Genomic DNA, 19,477 nt, shown 5'->3' with positions numbered 1-19,477 from the left:
TTTTTTAAAGCATCCTTGGCCTAAAAATTTCTCTGTGCATGAATTCCCTGTGTGAATTCAGATTTGTTCCTTTATGGTTAAGTCTCAAACCTGCACCTGGTGAAGAGCCATGGACGGGGGGAAAACATCCAGGGATTTCTGACTCAGCAACGTGATGCTGCACCTCAAACATCCCATCCTTTCAAACCTTCTGTAGGGAAACAGGTTTGGCTCATCCCAAGTTGTGGGAGCTTTGAGTTCAAGCTCTGCTGGATAAAACCATCAGGAGAGGCAGGGGCTGGGGGCTGCCCTGTGGTGGATTCCTGTGATTTCCTGAATTCCTGGTGAATTCCTGTGTGATTTCCTGGTGAATTCCTGTGATTTCCTGGTGAATTCCTGGTGAATTCCTGTGATTTCCTGGCAAATTCCTGGTGAATTCCTGTGTGATTTCCTGGTGAATTCCTGTGATTTCCTGGTGAATTCCTGGTGAATTCCTGTGATTTCCTGGCAAATTCCTGGTGAATTCCTGTGTGATTTCCTGTGATTTCCTGGTGAAATCCTGGTGAACTCCTATGTGATTTCCTGGTGAGTTCCTGTGATTTCCTGGTGAATTCCTGTGATTTCCTGGCGGAATTCCTGGTGAATTCATGTGATTTCCTGAATTTCTGGTGAATCCCTGTGATTTCCTGGTGAATCCCTGTGATTTCCTGAATTCCTGGTGAATTCCTGAGTGATTTCCTAGTGAATTCCTGGTGATTTCCTGGTGATTTCCTGGTGAATTCCTATGATTTACTAGTGAATTCCTGGTGAATTCCTGTGATTTCCTGGTGAATTCCTCTACATCTAGAGCTCACTTTTAGAGCTGCCGCTGGCTGCTGGAGGCACAAACGTGGAGCTCTGATTCCCTCTAGTGTGGGGAATGCAGGGATGGGGCGAGCACTTCCAGCATTTCTCCCACCAACAATTCCCCCTTTTCCGGGCATGGGGGAGCGGGGATTTGTTCTCTGTTCTCTGTTTGTGCCTTTCTTGGGGTCAAACCCAGTTCTGGCCGGGCTGTGACAGGGTGGGGTTGGATTCCAGGGATTGCTGCCGCCTGCACAGGGATGTCGGGACAGAGCCGGGCTCGCTCTGGGAGCCTCGGGCACATCCCAGCGAGCCCCCAAGGGCTTTATTTCCAAATTCCGAGGCTCTGGAGTGGCCGGCAGGCCGCTGGCAGTTCCCTCATTTCCAGCAGTGGGTGCTGGCGGAGCGCGGCTGTGCCCGGCCGGGTTCGGGATGTCGGGATGTCGGGATGTCGGGACAGGGATGCTCGTGGTCCAGCGGGTCCCTGCAGGACCTCAGGATGTCCCCAGCCCTGCCCGAAGAGCACATTGGGGATTTTTGTAGCAGTTTGTGCTTCCAGGGCCCGTCCCAAGGCCGTCTCCCATAAATCAGGTGATACCTGCAGAGCTTTTCTCCCTCCAAGAGGGGAACGAACCTCGGCAGCAGGAGAGGAAGAACACGGAGCCTGCAGTGAGGGAGGGGAGTGGATAGGTCATTGATGACCACAGGAAAAAAAGAAAAAAAAAAGAGCAGCGCGTTTGGTGTGTCTGGGAGTGATTTTAGCAGCGATCAGAGTAAAACCAATCCTGCCTTGCCTGATAATCTCATTTCCACGGCAAAAAGAAGTGGTGATGCTGTGATCCATCCCGTCTTTCACGGGGAGGATGTGTTCTGTCCGGCACATCACCGAAGGGGATGGGCTTGGCTGCCGCGGCTATTTGGGGAGAAAAACACCTAAATATTAAAGTATTTCCCCGCTCTTTCATTGAGCACAAAATAACAGCCAGAACGAGTGATTCCCAGCTGTGTCTGGGGCCAGGAGAGGGCACTGGTGCCCTGCCCGTGGTCAGGACAGCATCCCTGCCCGGAGGATGCCCGGGATTCCTGCCCGGCCGGAGATGCCACCTCGGGAGAACGAGAAAAGCGCCAGGAAGAGCAGAGAGAGAAGAGAAACTCCCGGTTGGTGAACAAAAGGCGCTCTGATGTGGGGGAAGCAGAGCTGCCGTGGTCGCCAGCCTTTCAAGCTGGCTGGGAGCCACCAGCAAATAAATTCCTGTTTTGACGCAGCGAAGACACCCGATCACGTCAGCCTTGGGGATGGGGAAAAACCCAGAGAAAAACACTCGAAAAGAGGGCGGCAGCTGCCCAGGAACGCCGCAGGGCTCACGGCTGAGTGGCTGGACGGGCTCGGCGACAGGAGCTCCGTGTCGGGGCCACCTCGCTGCTTCCTGGAGGCTCAAATCCCCTGTGCTGGAAATAAATGTCAGAGTGAGCCGGGAACCCCCAGCTCCCCTCCACTTTTTCCTGGTTAGGGTTTCGCTGGGTTCCTCCTCCCTCTCTCCATCCCCCGGGGATGCCCTCGCTGGCCACGGCCGCTCCAGCCCCAGCGCTCCGGCCCGGCTGGGAGGCGAGGCTGGAGATGCTGCCCGCCCACCCATCCCTTCGGAGAAACCTGTCTTTCCAGGGAGGGAGAGCGGCATGTGGGAAAGCCGAGAGCCCTGGAACGCGAATTACCCGGGGAGAGATGAATGTGTGATAGCTTGTACCTGGCAGCTACTAATTGAGCGTTAACGCTTTCAGCAGGGCTCGGAGCAGCGCTGCAGCTCGGCTCTGTCACACGGCTGTCCCCAGGGCTGCTGGGGTCACCAGGGTGGCACAGCCTGGCTCTCGGGGTGGCTCTGTCGCTGTCACAGCACGGAGCGTGGGCTGGGGCTCTGCCTGCTTTTCTGCAGAAGAAGCCAGCGTTAGGGGAATTTTTTCTTGCCTGGCTTCTCTGGAAGTTGGTAAATGCTGGAAGCAGCAGGGATGAGGAGGAGGAGGCTGGCTGCCACTTGTCCCCTGTCCTTAGGGGACAGAGATGCAGCACATGTCAGGCAGGGTCGTTGGTAAATGCTGGAAACAGCAGGGATGAGGAAGAGGAGGCTGGCTGCCACTTGTCCCCTGTCCTTAGGGGACAGAGATGCAGCACATGTCAGGCAGGGTCGTTGGTAAATGCTGGAAGCAGCAGGGATGAGGAAGAGGAGGCTGGCTGCCACTGGTCCCCTGTCCTTAGGGGACAGAGCACATGCCAGGCAGGGTCTCCATGTGCCAGCCCTAACCCTGCTCTTATCACCAGCCAAGCCAGGTTTCTGTGACGCTTTTAACTTTCCCTTTGGTGCTGTTTCACTCAGCATCGAGGTGCAGCCCAGGCTGGGAGGACACAGCCCCAATGCCACGGGCGGCTCCCACGATGACCCCAAAGTGCTCCAAGCCCTTCCCTCGGAGTGCTGCCCACCTGGAGGAGCTCAGAGCCCAAAGAGGGGTCAGCAGAGCTTTGGGGTGGGTGCTGGGGGTGCTGCCCACCCAGAGGAGCTCAGGGGTCAGCAGAGCTTTGGGGCAGGTGCTGCCCCACCCAGAGGAGCTCAGGGGTCAGCAGAGCTTTGGGGCAGGTGCTGCCCACCCAGAGGAGCTCAGGGGTCAGCAGAGCTTTGGGGCAGGTGCTGCCCACCCAGAGGAGCTCAGGGGTCAGCAGAGCTTTGGGGCAGGTGCTTGCCCACCCAGAGGAGCTCGGGGATCAGCAGAGCTTTGGGGCAGGTGCTGCCCACCTGGAAGGAGCTTGGGGGTCAGCAGAGCTTTGGGGCAGGTGCTGCCCACCCAGAGGAGCTCAGGGGTCAGCAGAGCTTTGGGGCAGGTGCTGGGGGTGCTGCCCCAGCCGGGCGGAGCTCAGCTCCTTCCTTCCTGCCCTCCTTCCCACCCCACCCCGCAGCCTGGCAGCGCTGCAGGGACTCATCCATTCCCCAGTTACTAATATGCAAATGGCAGCGTTTGCATGGGCCTGACGCCAAGCTGCTGGGTGTCAGGGCACCCGAGGGAGCCGGAGGTGGGGCGAGGCGTGGCACCGCGCCGCATGCTCACCTGGCCCTGCATGGCAACAGGCAATGGAGCTCTAGGTCCCTTCGGCAGCGGACCCACGGCCGGTTCGAGAGGCAGCGGGTGGCAGAGGAGGGAGGGCAAACTGGCAGCCCCTGGCAACCTGGGGCTGACGGCAGGAGGCTGGGCACACCGCGGATTTCCCCCCGCCGGCAGGATGGTGAACCTGGAGTCCGTGCACGCAGGTAAAGGGCACGGAGCGCAGCGGGGCCGTGGGCTCGGCCGGGAAGCGGGCTTGCTCTGATTGCCGTCACCTCTCCTCGCTCTTTTCCCTCCTCTTTGCCCTGCTGGGGAGCGTGGTGAAGTGCCCGCGGTGCTGGCGGGGGATGGATGCTGCCCCGGTCTGTGTAGGGGCTGCCAAGCCATGCCCACAATGTGGGAGCAGCGCTGCCGCTGCCAGCCCCGGCGGGTCACGGAGCTGAGGGCTCCTGGTGCCTGGAAAATGAGAATTTAGTGCCTGACCTGGGCGTGCTGTCACTGGGATAAAGCTGGGAAGGAGGGAGAAGGGATAAACCCACGGAGGGATGCGGCAAGGGTGGAGGGAGGTGTGAGAGAGAGAGACGGGACACGGGCTGAAAGGAGAAAAGTTCATGGCAAAGAGGGGAGAAAAGTTCATGGCAAAGAGGGAAAGGAGGGAGAAATGAATGAGGAGGGACTGGAGGGAGGAATGAATGAGCAGCGATATCCAGGAGCTCCTTTCAGGGTCTGGTCCAGGGGTGCAGCTCCAGCTCTCTCACATCCCCCGGAGCTGTGCCGAGCCCCGGCTCTCCCTGCACCGCATCCCTGGGCTCACCGAGCTGGGGCGATGCTGGGTTGGAGCAGCGTGGTGGCTGCCAGACCCCCACACCCCGTCCTGGCTGGGGCAGGCAGTGAGATTTTGGGATACAGGAGCCACGTGCCCCGTTAGTGACTTTGGGTCAAGGCTTTGTGCTCTGCTGGAGGGGAGGGGAGGATGCATCCATCAGTGTGTGCAGGGCTCATTCCCTGGGATACCCCTGTGGGTGTCCTGCTGCTCAGGGGACACCTGGGAACCCCTCCACAAGCCCTTCCTGCCCGTGGGCTCGCAGACAGGCCTGCAGGGCAAGGTGCAGCAATGCCACCACCTCACCAGTGTCACCAGCGTGGCAGAGCTGGCCAAAGCCTTCCCTCCACAGCTGTATCCCAAACTCTGGGATGCCTCTGTGGCCAGCCCCAGTGGGCTGGGGAGCCCTGGCCATGAGGAGAGGCTGCCACCGAGGGAGGGCTCGTGGTCTGGGCTCGTGTGAGCCCGACTGGTCGGAGCACCTGCTCTGGGTGTGCTTGTGTTGGTGCCTCTTGGGGACGCGTCCCCCGCAGGCTCCAATCCACCCATCCGCCCATCCTCCAATCCACCCATCCACCCATCCACCCATCCACCCATCCACCCATCCACCCATCCACCCATCCTCCCATCCACCCATCCACCCATCCACCCATCCACCCATCCTCCCATCCACCCATCCTCCCATCCTCCCATCCACCCATCCACCCATCTGCCGGGCTTGTGGGCGACTCTTTCTTCATGAGAAGATCGCCCAGATCGATACTGTGCCCTCTGTCAGAGCCGGTGGCATCGCTCCCAGCCTGGATTTGGAGCTGTGGGTGCTTCCACTCCCCCAAACCATCCCCCCGTGCTGCCAGAAAGGCAGGAGACTTTTTGCAGGGAAAGAAGCAATGCAGGTGGGAGGGGGTTTTTTTTTCAGCTCAGTTTTGGGGTCCCTGAGCAGCTTTGAGACCCCTCTGCTTGCAGAGCTGTGCTCAGCTTTAACCCCAGCTTTTATCTTTTCCAACTTTGATGATTTTAGGAGAAGACACAACCCCTGGGGGGGCTGCCCAGGCTCCACACACCCTCCTCTCTGCTGAGAGACACTTCCCTGGTGGCTGCCACCACCCCCTCCCCAGGCATTTTGGATATTTCACCTCCCTGCAGCCTCCAGAGGGGCTCAGGCACCTACAGCCCAGAAAACAGCAGGTGATGCTCCCAGCCAAGCCGAGCTCCCCCTCCTCCACGATGGGATTCCACTTGGAAAAAGCCATCAGGCTGGTTCACCCTTCACCAAGCCCGAACAGCTACGGGGAATGAGGGCTTGGGAAACGCTTTATTTGCTGACACCGTTTGTTTCGGCACAAATAGAGATGCAGATATATCCCCAGAGAAGTGTCTGCACTGGCAGAGCTCCTTTGGTCTGGCTGAACCACCCAGCCTGCCCCTACCCCAGCTCTGCTTGGGAGCTGGGGCACAGCAGCACATTTTTAATATGGCCCAGGCCACAGTGGCGGCTCCTAATAGAGCTGTGGTTTAGAGTTAGGCAGTCCTAAGCCGGGTTATTTTTCCCAGAGAGGTTTTTTTTATTTTTTTCTTTTTGTTTTCCAAGCCTGATTATCCTGTGTGTATTGCTAAGCTGGCAAAGCGGTGTGGAAGGAGCTGCACTGCCAGCCTGCCCTGTCTGAAGGTGTTTTTTAGGATGGAGCAGGGGTTAAAGCTGGGTTTGCATCGCTCTGGTTGTAGTGGAAGGGTCTGGAGTGGCCATGGAAAGGTGTTGGCTACAATTAGATTAGAAATTTATTGCTCTGTGTGTGCTCCTTGTTCCCAAAGATCCCTTGGAGGGTGCTGGTGCTGCATTGTTGGGGACACAAAATCTGTCCTAAACCTTAAACCTCTCAGATCACCAGGCAGTTTTTCTTTTCTTTCTGTTCTTTCTGCTTATTTTTCCTTTTTCTTTTTTTTCTTTCTTTCTTTTTCTTTTTTTTTAAATTCTTTTTATTCAAACTGTAATACCATGTGCACATTCACAGGGGGGATTTGAATCTCACTGAAAATAAAACTCCTGTGCATGGGAATCCCAGGGCATCTCCTTATCTCCCAGCTGCAGGAGGAGGGGATTTACCTGGTGGATAACATGATATGCAATCGAGTTGCAGCAGCAATTCCTCCTTCCCTCCCCACCCACCCCAGTGTTAATGGCACAGGGGTGTGGGGGTCACTCCTGGCAGAGCTTTTCATGCTCTGCTTCTGTCCCTGTCCTCCCTCAGCTCTGTCCAAACTGCTCCATCTCTCTCTCTCTCTCATTCAATATTTTCTTTCCATAATTTCATTTTTTTTACAAGCTTTCAAGCTTTCTCACCAAAGCAAGCACCAAACTTCTGCAGGCTTTAGATTTTTTTTTTTCTTCCTCTATTTTATGAGAACTTGACTTCTTTTTTTTTTTTTTAATACTTTTTGGCAGCCAGCAAAACTTTGTGCTTTGTAGATTGCCTAAGTTAGGGTCCCTTGGCAGTGGTACAAGACAAGAAGATGTTTATAGCTGATGGTAATTACTCTTCCTGCAGTAGAAATGCTTAGAAGCCCCACTAAACGTTCATGTCTTAATTGCACAAGGTTTATTTGAAGGGGGAAAAAAAAATCCCACAACTCTTTTCTCCCTCCTTTTCCCCCTCTCCCTCCTTAATATAATTTAAGGAAAGGAAGTTTCTGAAGTATGTGAAAGTTTCTGAGCTCTGGTATAAAATCCTGATTTTTTTTTTTTCCTACCTTTATTCATTTGCTGGAGAAAGTTTCAGACTTTCAACTTGATCAAAGCTATGAAATCTTGGCCAAAAAAGCAGATTATCTGCTGTTTGCACACGAGGGAAACTTTGAATATGGGAAAAGAAAAAACCTGCACACACACAAAGCCCTGCCTGTTTTGGTGCGAGCAAGAGAGGGAAACGGGATAAAAATCCAACGGGGCTGCTCTCGTCTGTTTGGGAATAACAAAAGGTGGATATGGGGAAGAGGAAAAGGTTTGCATGATGCTTTTAGGTGGCTTCCACCTGCCTTCCCTACCCCGGCAAAACCACAGCAAACACTGGCCCAGCTTCCCCGCTGTTGTTATTCCCCGATGCAAATGGGAAGAGTCTGTGGCCGGGATTGGCTGCAGGAAGCACATGCAAATCGCTCAAATAATAAAAAAAATTATCTCGTTTTTAACCTTATTTTAGTGTGGAAACAGTTAAAATTCGCATGGAATGGGTGGAACAGCTGGGGGGTGTCCATCTGAATTTGAATAGATATTCCCCCTTCGGTGTCCTTGGCCTTTTTTAGGGGGGATGAGCAGCCTGGTGTGAAGTTGACCATTCCCACCTTTTCTTGCAGCTGTCCCCGAAGGAGAAAGTGGCCCCGGGTGTGGTGGCAGTCATCACTTCAAGGGTAAATCACAAATTTCTTGGCGTGGGTGAGGATGGAGCAGGAGGGGTTGGGGACACCACTCTGGGGCAAGGCAGATCCTGGGTGGATTTTGAGGGCTATGAGCACCTGCATGTGACAGAAAAGAAGATAAATAAAGTGCAGATAGAGGCAGTGGGAAAAAACAAGTTGAGTTGGAGCCGTCTTGAAGGACAGGGAATGGATTTGGGACAAAGCTGGAGGGATCCCATCCCTGCAGGTGTGGCAGGGTGGTGTCACTGCCAGACCACCACAGCAGGTTTGGGAAGCCTGCCTGAATCCAGTGCTGAATCCACCCCTTTATCTGTGGGTGAGCAGGGTGAAAAACCCCCCAGCAAACCGGGGAGGGGGCACAGCACTGAGGGGGGCTGCAAAGAGCAACAGGAGGGAAAGTGCATCCTCAGAGCTGATGAATATTCTAGTGCCTGGATGTTGAGGAATCAGAAATTTGAAAGTCTGATGGTTTATTATAATTACACACATTCATTTGTGCTGTTTAGTGGAAGCCACATGTGCCTGTTGCCTGGGACTGTGACCTGTTATTAAAATCAGTTTGTGCCTCCTTTTCCAGAGATCAAGATGAGCGGGGATGCTGCAGATTCCACAGACACCCGGCACGAGCCTGACCAGGTGGAGCCAGGTAAGGAGGGTCTGGGGTGGCAAGGGGAAAGAAAAGAAAAAGAAAAAAAGAAAAAAAAAAAAAAGGAGGATGTGGGTGCTGGAAGTTTCTCCCCATGCTTTTTCTGGGCTCTTGCAGCCTTGAGTTGATCAGGAATGTGCTCTGGGCTAGGATTGCGTTGGTATCTTGATCAGCCAGCCAAGATCCCTCCTGTGTGACAGCAGCGAATCCCTGAGTGCCTCCCTGATGTCCCCAGAGGGTTTGACGTGGAAATTGGCTCTGCCACAGCAGGGATGGCTTTGGAGCAGTCCTGGCTCTGAAGCACACAGGGAGCTCTTCCTCAGGGAGAACAGCCCTTGTGGGGCTCTGTGTGTGTGTAAAAATGGGAGGGACTTCGGGAATAATCAAATCCAGCTCGGCAATCCCAGCAAAAAAAGGATGGAGAGGCGTGATTGGGTTTCTCAGCTCGCACCTGACGCTGCTCCAGCTCCTCCAAGGAGCTCGAGTTCCTTGGATGTGACGAGCTGAGGCTCAGGGTGATCCTTTGAGGATGCCAGGGGATGCTGTGAGCACTGATTTCTGCCCACCACGAGGTGTAACAGGCACCTGAAAAATCAGGTTTGTGTTTTTGGGATGCCTGAAGTGAGATTTAAATGCAAGGCCTGAGCCCTGTAATTTCCCCAAGGGTCACATCCCTTTTTAGGCAAATGAGCAGCAATAAGAAATCATTCTAGCACCCACTAAGTACAGCAAATTAAGATTATTAAAAGCTGTGTTCTAGACTTAGAAATCAAAACCCTTGGAAACAAAACTGGTGGAGAAAATGTAGAATAATCAAATATTCTCTGAGTAATGAAGAGCACTAAGCTTGGGCCTAGGGGATGTGCAAGAGCAGGTGAAAACTCTGCATGGAATGATTTTCCTCTTACAAAATTAGAGATAACTTCGAAAAAAAAACAAAGAGGTTTTGGGTAAGCAGGAGAGCTCTGGATTTTAAGGGATAACTCCACCCCCTGATTTAGAAATCCTCTGTGCTCTTGGCTGTTAAGCTGGGTTATTTGACATAATCTAAAATAGAGATCCAGTCTGGTTCCACTCACATCCATGAACTCTGAGTGACTTTGGCCAGCTCAGGGCTCTCAAATCACCCCAAACTGGGATTTGGGGTAAAGGAACAACAAACACATCCCCAAAAAAATCCTGGGAGCTGTTACAGGGCTTTGCATTGGGGCTGGAACCCCCTGAAATATTTGGTGCTCACTGATGGTGGCAGGATTAATCAAGATTAAGGAAAATGGGGATTTAATTCGGGCATTGCTGTTATTAAATTAAGCGGGAGGCTCTGGCTGCTGCTGTTGGAGTCAGAAGTGTTAAAGCAGAAGCTGGCAGCACATTTGGTTGGATAAAATACGGGTTTTTTTTTTCAGCTTAAGCATCCCAGACAGCCATTAGCGTGAGCTGCAGCGCCTCTTTTTAGTGGTAATTGAGAAAAGAAAGCAGAGCAGCGAAGTCAATTTGTTTGAAAATAACAAAAAAATGTTCTCGGCAGCGGAGCCTTCAAATCAAGCAGGGAAATCAGGACGAGTAAATCGCCTTCATTTGCAAAGAGTGGCACAAAGAACCTGTTTAAATTCCTTTTTTTTTTTTTTTTTTTGGTGTGTTCGGGTTCTTCTGGGCAAGGAGACACTGCAGAGGGTTGGGAGATTTTTTGGGGGTGGCATCACCTCCTCCCTCACCTGTCCCAGGTGGAGCTGCGGGGACTTCACCCAAATATCGCCCTGGCTTCTCGCAGCCCTTGCTGTTTATAAACAACAAAGCTCCCTTTGTGCCGAGCTTCCCGGGAAGTTTTGGTGCATTGTTAGAGGAATATTTATTTACTGCAGCTCCTAAATAGCGGCGTGTTTTGGTTGCCTGCTTCATGTGGGGAAAGGCTCCGTGTGTTTTCTGATGACTCATTAATTGAATTTCCCATTTCCTACTGAATTAGGGCAATCCGCAGGAGAGGTCTCTTACCAAATTAACAATATTAGACCTAGAAATCCTCCTAGGTGCAGGGATTTTTTTTTTTTTCATCACCAAAAGATGCGGGCTGGCTCCAAGTATTTAGGAAAAAAAAAAAAAAGAAAAATGAAGGAATTAAGAACCAAAATGCTTTTGTAAACCAAGCCCTTGATCTAAAACTGATGCCTAAAGATCTGATGGGAAGTGTCAGGAGCAGCAGCATAATCTCATCCTTTCATATCCCCGCCAATTCCAGGCTTAGAAGGGGGGAAAAAAAAAAAAAAAGAAAGGGTAATTTGGGGCATTGTTTTACTTTGAAAGTGCTTGAAATAATTGTGGGGGGTTTTCTTTTTTGAGAAAATTGTTAAAATCTTCCGTAGGAGGTTTGGAGAGCTCAGTGCTTTTTTTTTTTCTTTCTTTCTTTCTTTTTTTCCTTTTCATTTCATCCACACCAATTTCATAGAAAATCTTTCAAGGTTGTTTTAAAAAATATATATTCTCCAGAAACTTGTGGGGTTTGGATCCCAAATCAAGTTACAGTGAAATGATGCCATTTTACTAATTATTATTAAAAATATATAATTTCTAAGGGTTCTCCCTGCCCAGCCCGAATCTGAATATAAATCAGCTCTGAATTTTTTTTTTTTTTTTATATATAAAAAAGGGGAAAGGGGAGCAGGCACGATGGATGCTGGGCAGGCTGATCAGGGGTTATCCCTGTTTTTTGGGTCCTTTTTTTTTATTAAAAAGGGGGAAAGAGGAACATGCAGGAGGGATGCTGGGCAGGCTGATCAAGGATTATTCCTCTGGCTTTTGGGTCTTTTTCTTTTTTTTTTAATAAAAAAGGGGAAAGAGGAGCAGGCACAAGGGATGCTGGGCAGGCTGATCAAGGATTATCCCTGTTTTTGGGGTCTTTTTTTTTTTAATATAAAAAAGGGGCAAGGGGAGCAGGCACGAGAGATGCTGGGCATGCTGATCAGGCATTATCCCTCTGGTTTTTGGGTCCTTTTCTTTTTTTTTTTTATAAAAAAAAGGGGAAAGAGGAGCAGGCAGGAGGGATGCTGGGCAGGCTGATCAGGAATTATCCCTGTTTTTTGGGTCCTTTTCTTTTTTTTATAGATATAAAAAAGGGGAAAGAGGAGCAGGCACGAGGGGTGCTGGGCAGGCTGATCAAGGGTTATTCCTCTGGGTTTTGGGTCCTTTTCTTTTTTTTTTTATATAAAAAAGGGGAAAGAGAAGCAGGTACAAGGGATGTTGGGCAGGCTGATCAAGGATTATTCCTCTGGTTTTTGGGTCTTTTGCTTTTTATAAAAAAGTGGAAAGAGGAGCAGGCACGAGGGATGCTGGGCATGCTGATTAGGGATTATTCCTCTGATTTTTGGGTCCTTTTATTTTTTTTATAAAAAAGGGAAAAGGGGAGCAGGCAGGAGGGATGCTGGGCAGGCTGATCAGGAATTATCCCTGCTTTTTGGGTCCTTTTCCCTTTTCCCTGGTGCTTCCAAGCCTTGGCACCAGGGCTGGGCTCCCAGGCGAGCCTCCATGGGGGGTAATGAAGAGCAGCGAGCTCCGCTTGGCTCGGAGCTCTTTTCATCTTTTCTAAACTGATGAAAGCCATGCCAGAGCTCCTCGCTGATTTTTTTGATGGGAACTGTGGGGGCTTGGCAGTGCCGAGTGTCGCCCCTGGTCCTGCAGCCCCGGGGGCAGAGATCTCCCCCTTCTTGTGGTTTATCTAAGCCCTCGCTATCTGATGCAACAGAACGCTGAGGTGGGACTTGCCCCTGTCTGTCTGTTTGTTTGTGTCAGACACTTGTTCCCCGGTTATCTCCTCCATCAAAACAGGTTACACCAAGCAGAGCTACTTCCCTTTGATTTCATCTGTTGAGGCTATGGGGGGGAAGCCAAAGCTTTTACAAAAAGGGCGATAGGGAAGCGCTTCAAACACAACCACGGGGAAGGGAATAGCTGCAGGCACCCCGAGCATCTTCCCTCCCCACCCTGAACCCGGGGAGCTGCCAGCAGGGCAGGGGATGTGCTGGGCACCCCCATGGGGTGGGGGATTGGCTGCGCCAGGGGAAATTCAGGTGGGATGTCAGGAAGAAGATTTTACTGGAAGAGTGATGGAGTCACTCTTGGGACAGTGATGGTACTGTCAGCCTGGGTGGGGTGTGGAGTGGCCATCCCTGGATGTGTTTGAAAAGGATTGGATGTGGTCTGGGTGCCATGGGTTAGTGCAGGTTGGACTTGATGGTTTTGGAGGTCTCTTCCAGCCTGGTGATCCTGTGGTTCTGTGACTCTGTGATCCTGTGACTCTGATTCTGTGATGCTGTGATCCTCTGTGATCCTGTGATCCTGTGACTCTGTGACTCTGTGATTCTGTGATCCTGTGACTTTGAGTCTGATCCTGTGATTCTGTGACTGATCCTGTGATTCTGTGATTCTGTGATCCTGTGACTCTGATCCTGTGACTCTGATTCTGTGATCCTGTGATCGTCTGTGATCCTGTGATCCTGTGATTTTGTGATCCTGTGACTCTGTGACTCTGTGATTCTGTGATCCTGTGACTTTGAGTCTGATCCTGTGATCCTCTGTGATTCTGTGACTGATCCTGTGATTCTGTGACTGGAAGCGCTTCAAACACAACCACGGGGAAGGGAATAGCTGCAGGCACCTCGAGCATCTTCCCTCCCCACCCTGAACCCAGGGAGCTGCCAGCAGGGCAGGGGATGTGCTGGGCACCCCCATGGGGTGGGGGGATTGGCTATGCCAGGGGAAATTCGGGTGGGATGTCAGGAAGAAGTTTTTTACTGGAAGAGTGATGGAGTATTGGGATTGTCTGCCTGGTGGAGTGTGGAGTGGCCATCCCTGGATGTGTTTAAAAAGGATTGGATGTGGTCTGGATGCCATGGGTTAGTGCAGGTGTTGGGGTGTGGGTTGGACTTGATGGTTTTGGAGGCATCTTCCAGCCTGGTGATTCTGTGATTCTGTGGTTCTGTGACTTTGAGTCTGATCCTGTGATTCTGTGATTCTGTGACTGTGATCCTGTGGTTGTGTGATTCTGTGACTCTGTGACTGATCCTGTGATTTTGTGATCCTGTGATCTTGTGACCCTGTGACTGATTCCAGGATCCTGTGTGATCCTGTGACTCTGTGATCCTGTGATTCTCTGGTTCTCTGATTGTGTGGTTCTGTGATTCTGTGATTCTGTGACTGTGATCCTGTGATCCTCTGTGATTGTGTGGTCCTGTGATTCTCTGGTTCTCTGATCCTGTGGTTCTGTGGTTCTGTGGTCCTGTGGCTGAGCCTGGCAGCTGGAGGGGAGGGGATGCACACATCTGGCTGGGTTGGTGGAGCTCTGGGCTCTTGGTGCCCATGGCAGCAGGGTTATCTCAGTGAGTTTTCTCACTGCTTTAGCATCACAGCATGTCCTGAGCCGGGAGGGACCCACAGGATCAGCCAGTGCAGCTCCTGGCCCTGCTCAGACATCCCAAAATCCCTGCAGCAGTGTCCAGCCCCTCCTGGAGCTGTGGCAGCCTCGGGCTGTGCCCATTCCCTGGGGAGCCTGGGCAGTGCCAGCACCCTCTGAGGGAAGAACCTTTCCCTGAGCTCCATCCCAACCCCCTGACCCTGCTCCAGCCCTGCCTGGGTCCCAGAGAGCAGAGACTGGAGCTGCCCTCAGACTCCTCAGTGTCCCCTGCAGAGAGCACTCACTCAGGCATCTTCCCTCTGGGAGCAAGGAAGACCCTTCCCTTTAAACCCTGAGAATACCCAGGCTGAGGGGCTGTGACACATCTGCTCCTGTGTCCCTTCTGAGACCCTGCAGTGCCATCCATCCCTGGGGATGCCATTGTCCCCTTCATCCCCACCCTCAGCAGGAGCCACAGCACACCTGGGGTTCCTGGAAATGCAGCACAGAGCAGCTCTGAAACTGGACACCAAACTTCCAGCCCAGCCAAATCCCCTCCCAGTGCCAGCGATTTTTGCATTAAATCCGTGTCAGGGCAGATGGAAAATCAGAGACTTGGCCTCAGTGTGCCTGTGGCACAGACTGGGTGAAGCCCTGAGCTCCCAGGTGAGAGTCCTGCTCTTTCTCACACCCTGTCAGGTGTGAGCTGTGTGCAGGTGCTGCTGTGCCAGGAAGGGCAGGACAGAGCCCTGACCTCTGCTGGGCTGGGCAGGGAGGCTCTTTGTGGCTCTGCCATGGGCTAGAGCCTCTTGGGAAGGTGATGAACCATGCTGGGATAAGTTTGGAGCTTTCTGGCCTCAGTGTCAGCCCCTGACTCAGGTGAGAGGAACCAGCACAGGTAAGGGATGGCAGATGGGGCTGGGGGGGTGCTCAGCCTGTGCTGCCTCCCAGATTTTTTTATTTATTTTTTTTCTTTTTTTTTTTTTCTTTCTGGGAACTTTTTTTTTTTTTTTTCCCTTCTGCCTTTTGTTGTTCCCTCCTCAGCTCGGGCTGGAAGCAGCTTGCCAGGCCAAAGTCTTTTGAGGAAACTTGGCCCCACGCTGAGCTCAGTCCTGGGCTACGCCTTTGCTCCCCAAGGCTGGCTCTCCCTGGTGAAACTTTCCTCAAAGCCTCCAGGATTTCTCTGGTCTCTTCCCCCTGCAGCCATGCACAGCCCCAGGACAAGTCCCGGGTAAATGAGAGCTGCAGCAGTTGGGCTGGAAACAGCTGGTTGCTATGGCAATTGGGGCTGCTCGGGATTTGCATAAGGCTGATGATTTTCATAGCACAGCCACATTTAAGGCAAGCAGGAGAAATTTCCATATTCCCAGCTCCGAGTCAGTTGGGGCGTGGGGGAGGCCAGGAGGGGGATATTTGAAATTCAAATGAAGGTGATTAGGGTTTGAGGTTGGGTTATTTTATTTTTTTTTCTTAAACATCCCATTATGGAAGAGGATAAAAAAGGATGGGGAGGGGAAAGGGGAACAAAAGGCTGGTTTGACTTGAATTAGAGGGGCAAAGGAAGAGCTGGTCTGATCTGCCTCTTGCCTCTGGTCTAGGAGAAGAGACTTGCCCTCTCCCAGCACCTGCAGGTGAAATGTTTTCCGTGGGAACAACTGCTGCCCTCGGGTTTCCTTCTGGAAGGTGCCCAGCTCTCCCACACTCGCTGTCCTGCTCTCCCCTCGCCCTGCCCTGCACAGAGGGGCTGCACAGGGACCAGGGATGGGGATTCTCTGAGGCACTGACAGAGGGAAGGCATTTTTATAACCCAGGGCTTTCCAGCCTAATGAAGCACTGGAGTGTTCAGTGAAAGCTTCCCCTGGAGTCTGGAGCTGTCTGAGTCAGCACAAGATTCACTTTTGCTCACCAGCCTTGGCTTTCCCATGGAGATGCTCCACGGAGATGCTCTGGGGGTTTTGTGCCTTCAGATTAAAGCTGCAGCCCTACCTGGCTGCCTGAAAAACTCCCCATCCTGCTCACACTTTAAAAAGAGTTTTTAAAGTGCCTTGAGAGCACCAAGCATCCCAGCAGGTAATGTGGGAATGCAGGGAATTGTTTCTTGGGAGCACCAAGCATCCCATCAGGATGTGAGGCAATGCAGGGAATTGTCTCTTGGGAGCACCAAGCATCCCAGCAGGGAATGTGGGAATGCAGGGAATTGTCTCTTGGGAGCACCAAGCATCCCAGCAGGGAATGTGGGAATGCAGGGAATTGTCTCTTGGGAGCACCAAGCATCCCAGCAAGGTGTGAGGCAATGCAGGGAATTGTTTCTTGGGAGAATCAAGCATCCCAGCAGGGAATGTTGGAATGCAGGGAATTGTCTCTTGGGAGCACCAAGCATCCCAGCAGGGTGTGAGGGAATGCAGGGAATTGTCTCTTGGGAGCACCAAGCATCCCAGCAGGGTGTGAGGCAATGCAGGGAATTGTTTCTTGGGAGCACCAAGCATCCCAGCAGGGTGTGAGGCAATGCAGGGAATTGTCTGGGGCCAGCTCAGCTGCTGGAGGGAATCAGGTGTGGCCACTCCATGGGGAAAAGGTGATTTAAGGAGCTCCCAGCATTCAAGGACAGGTCACTGGTGTGGCTGCTGGGAGCAAGGCCATGCCTTGGTTTTTGCCTGAATTTCCAAAGTCAATGGGAATCCTGAGGAGTGTTTCATGCTGAATGTCTTGTTTTGCTCATTCCTTCAGTGCAGGTGAGCATTTGGCTTCATTTACAGCCTGTGAGACAAGTGCTGGTTATAGTTACAGTAATTGCCACTTTACCAGCGCTTGGGCAATCTCTTCACTTCACACCTTGTTTGAGGTGTGAGATTTGAGCAGTGAATTTATCAGAAATGCCCCTTGAAAGGGGCACCAGGCCAATCTCCTGTGGCATTGTGCTGCATCAGATGCAGTGCTAGAATCTCCGGGATAGGTGAGATTAATCTTAATTTCAGATATTCGATCCTCTGAGGCTGCAGCCTGACCTGCTCACCCCAGGCAGTCCCTGCTGGGAGCAGGAGCTCCAGAGGGTGATTCATCCCTGTGCCATCTATCTCGGGGGCGAGAGGAATTGCCCTCTGGAAGCTCCTGCTTCCTCTGCATGGCTGCAAAGGGAGCCTGGAGCAATTGGCTCTCAGTGAGGCACCTAAAATTTCAGAGATCTCAGCCCAGGCAGCCGAACCCCCTGCCTGCTGTCTGCCTGGCACTGTTCCCCATTTCCCTCCCGAATGTGCAGCAGCAAACTGATTCCCTGTGGGAATTCCCCAACACCTGCTCAAGGCTGGGATCACCTCCTCATCCTCCTGTCCCTGCAGAGCTGGGCTGAGCTGAGATCACATCCAGAGCTGGGCTGAGCTCACACTGGGCTGGCTGGGATCACCTCCTCATCCCCTGTCCCTCCAGAGCTGGGCTGAGCTCACACTGGGCAGGTTGGGATCCCCTCCAGAGCCGAGCTGAGCTCACTCTGGGCTGAGGTGGGATCACCTCCTCATCCCCTGTCCCTCCAGAGCTGGGCTGAGCTGAGCTGGGATCACCTCCTCATCCCCCTGTCCCTCCAGAGCTGGGCTGAGCTCACACTGGGCAGGTTGGGATCCCCTCCAGAGCTGGGCTGGGATGACCTCCTCATCCCCCTTATTCCTCCAGAGCTGAGCTGAGCTCACACTGGGCTGGCTGGGATCCCCTCCAGATCTGGGCTGAGCTCACATTGGGCTGAGATCACCTCCAGATCTGGGCTGAGCTCACATTGGGCTGAGATCACCTCCAGAGCTGGGATCACCTTCTCATCCCGTGTCCTTCCAGAGCTGGGCTGAGCTCACTCTGGGCAGGCTGGGATCCCCTCCAGATCTGGGCTGAGCTCACTCTGGGCAGGCTGGGATCCCCTCCAGAGCTGGGCTGAGCTCACACTGGGCTGGGATCACCTCCTCATCCCCTTGTCCCTCCAGATCTGGGCTGAGCTCACTCTGGGCAGGCTGGGATCCCCTCCAGATCTGGGCTGGGATCACTCTGGGCAGGCTGGGATCCCCTCCAGATCTGGGCTGGGATCACTCTGGGCAGGCTGGGATCCCCTCCAGATCTGGGCTGAGCTCACATTGGGCTGGGATCCCCTCCAGATCTGGGCTGAGCTCACACTGGGCAGGCTGGGATCCCCTCCAGAGCTGGGCTGGGATCCCCTCCTCATCCCCTGTCCCTCCAGATCTGGACTGAGCTCACTCTGGGCTGGCTGGGATCACCCCCAGAGCTGGGCTGAGCTCACTCTGGGCAGGCTGGGATCATCTCCAGAGCTGGGCTGAGCTCACACTGAGCTGGGATCACCTCCAGAGCTGGGCTGAGCTCACTCTGGGCTGGCTGGGAACAGGGCTGAGCCCTGCTGCTGAGGCCAGGTGAGCAGTGTCACTCCCTGGAGGTGACACCAGCCCAGGTGAAGATGAAGGCCACCCTGATTTTACTTTCCCCCCATTAAGGTGCTTTTATCCTGCAGGGCTGGACTGGCTCTGCAGCTCCTGCTGGGTTCCTGGTGTTTTCCAGGGGGGAATGGCAGCGGGTGGGGGGAACTGCCCGGAACTGCTGCGCTGCTCCCATCCCCAGAGAAACCTCCCCAGGCAAACTCGCACCAGAGCTGATGCCAGGGCTATGCAAAACAGCTGCCAGGTGAACCAAGGAGAGCAGCACAGCCCAGGGAGCCAGCTCAGCTTATCGCTGCTGCTCCAAACAGCCAGAACAGCGGGGTGAAGCCTTGCTGATGGGCTGGGAATTGAGCTGCTCCAAGCAGCCTTTCCCCATTGAAATCCCAGGGCTTCCCCAGCCCCGTGGAATTTCAGGAAGGGGAGGACTGATCTAGCAGATTCTGGATCCCATTGTGTCTGGCTCGTGCAGTAAAAAATCAAGTTGTTGGCTGGGCTGAAGCTCCATTAAAATGAGAGGAGTTCTGGCAGTTTGCAGCAGGAGAGAGAATCTGCTGCCACTTACACTTTTCTTTCTTTTTATCTCCCGGAGCTAGGAAAGATTAAATCTTAAGTGCAGATTGTTTGAACAGCTCATTCCTTTAAGGAGAGAAATGACTACTGCAGTGAGTCCTGATGTTGACAGAAACTGGGAGGAAACTGAGGCTATTTTTATAAAGCATTTGTAGGAAAGTTACAGCTCAACTGAAAGAGGAGAGTTGTCCCTATCACACCCCAACCTTGGCTGGCAGCTGCCATCACTTGAGTTTTACATTTACTGAAACAAAAAAAAAAAAAAGAAAAAGGCCAGATTTGTTTGCAAATAAATCTGTGCCCAAACA

At 52.8% G+C, this 19,477-nt stretch overlaps 1 protein-coding gene across 1 annotated transcript in view; it reads left to right on the top strand.

The window, feature by feature from the left end:
* Positions 1 to 3,907: 3,907 nt before the first annotated feature.
* Positions 3,908 to 19,477, top strand: part of POU2F3 (POU class 2 homeobox 3) — a 44,712-nt gene continuing 29,142 nt past the window's right edge. The window contains exons 1-3 of the mRNA XM_033081756.2: positions 3,908 to 4,115; positions 8,084 to 8,137; positions 8,724 to 8,792. Of these exons, the coding sequence (XP_032937647.2) occupies positions 3,908 to 4,115; positions 8,084 to 8,137; positions 8,724 to 8,792 (331 nt within the window). The remainder of the gene's footprint in view (positions 4,116 to 8,083; positions 8,138 to 8,723; positions 8,793 to 19,477) is intronic.

Source organism: Catharus ustulatus, chromosome 28 (assembly GCF_009819885.2).
Source record: "Catharus ustulatus isolate bCatUst1 chromosome 28, bCatUst1.pri.v2, whole genome shotgun sequence".
NCBI lineage: Eukaryota > Metazoa > Chordata > Aves > Passeriformes > Turdidae > Catharus > Catharus ustulatus.
Note: the sequence above shows the minus strand (reverse complement) of the source record. Positions and strands in the feature narration are given on the sequence as shown.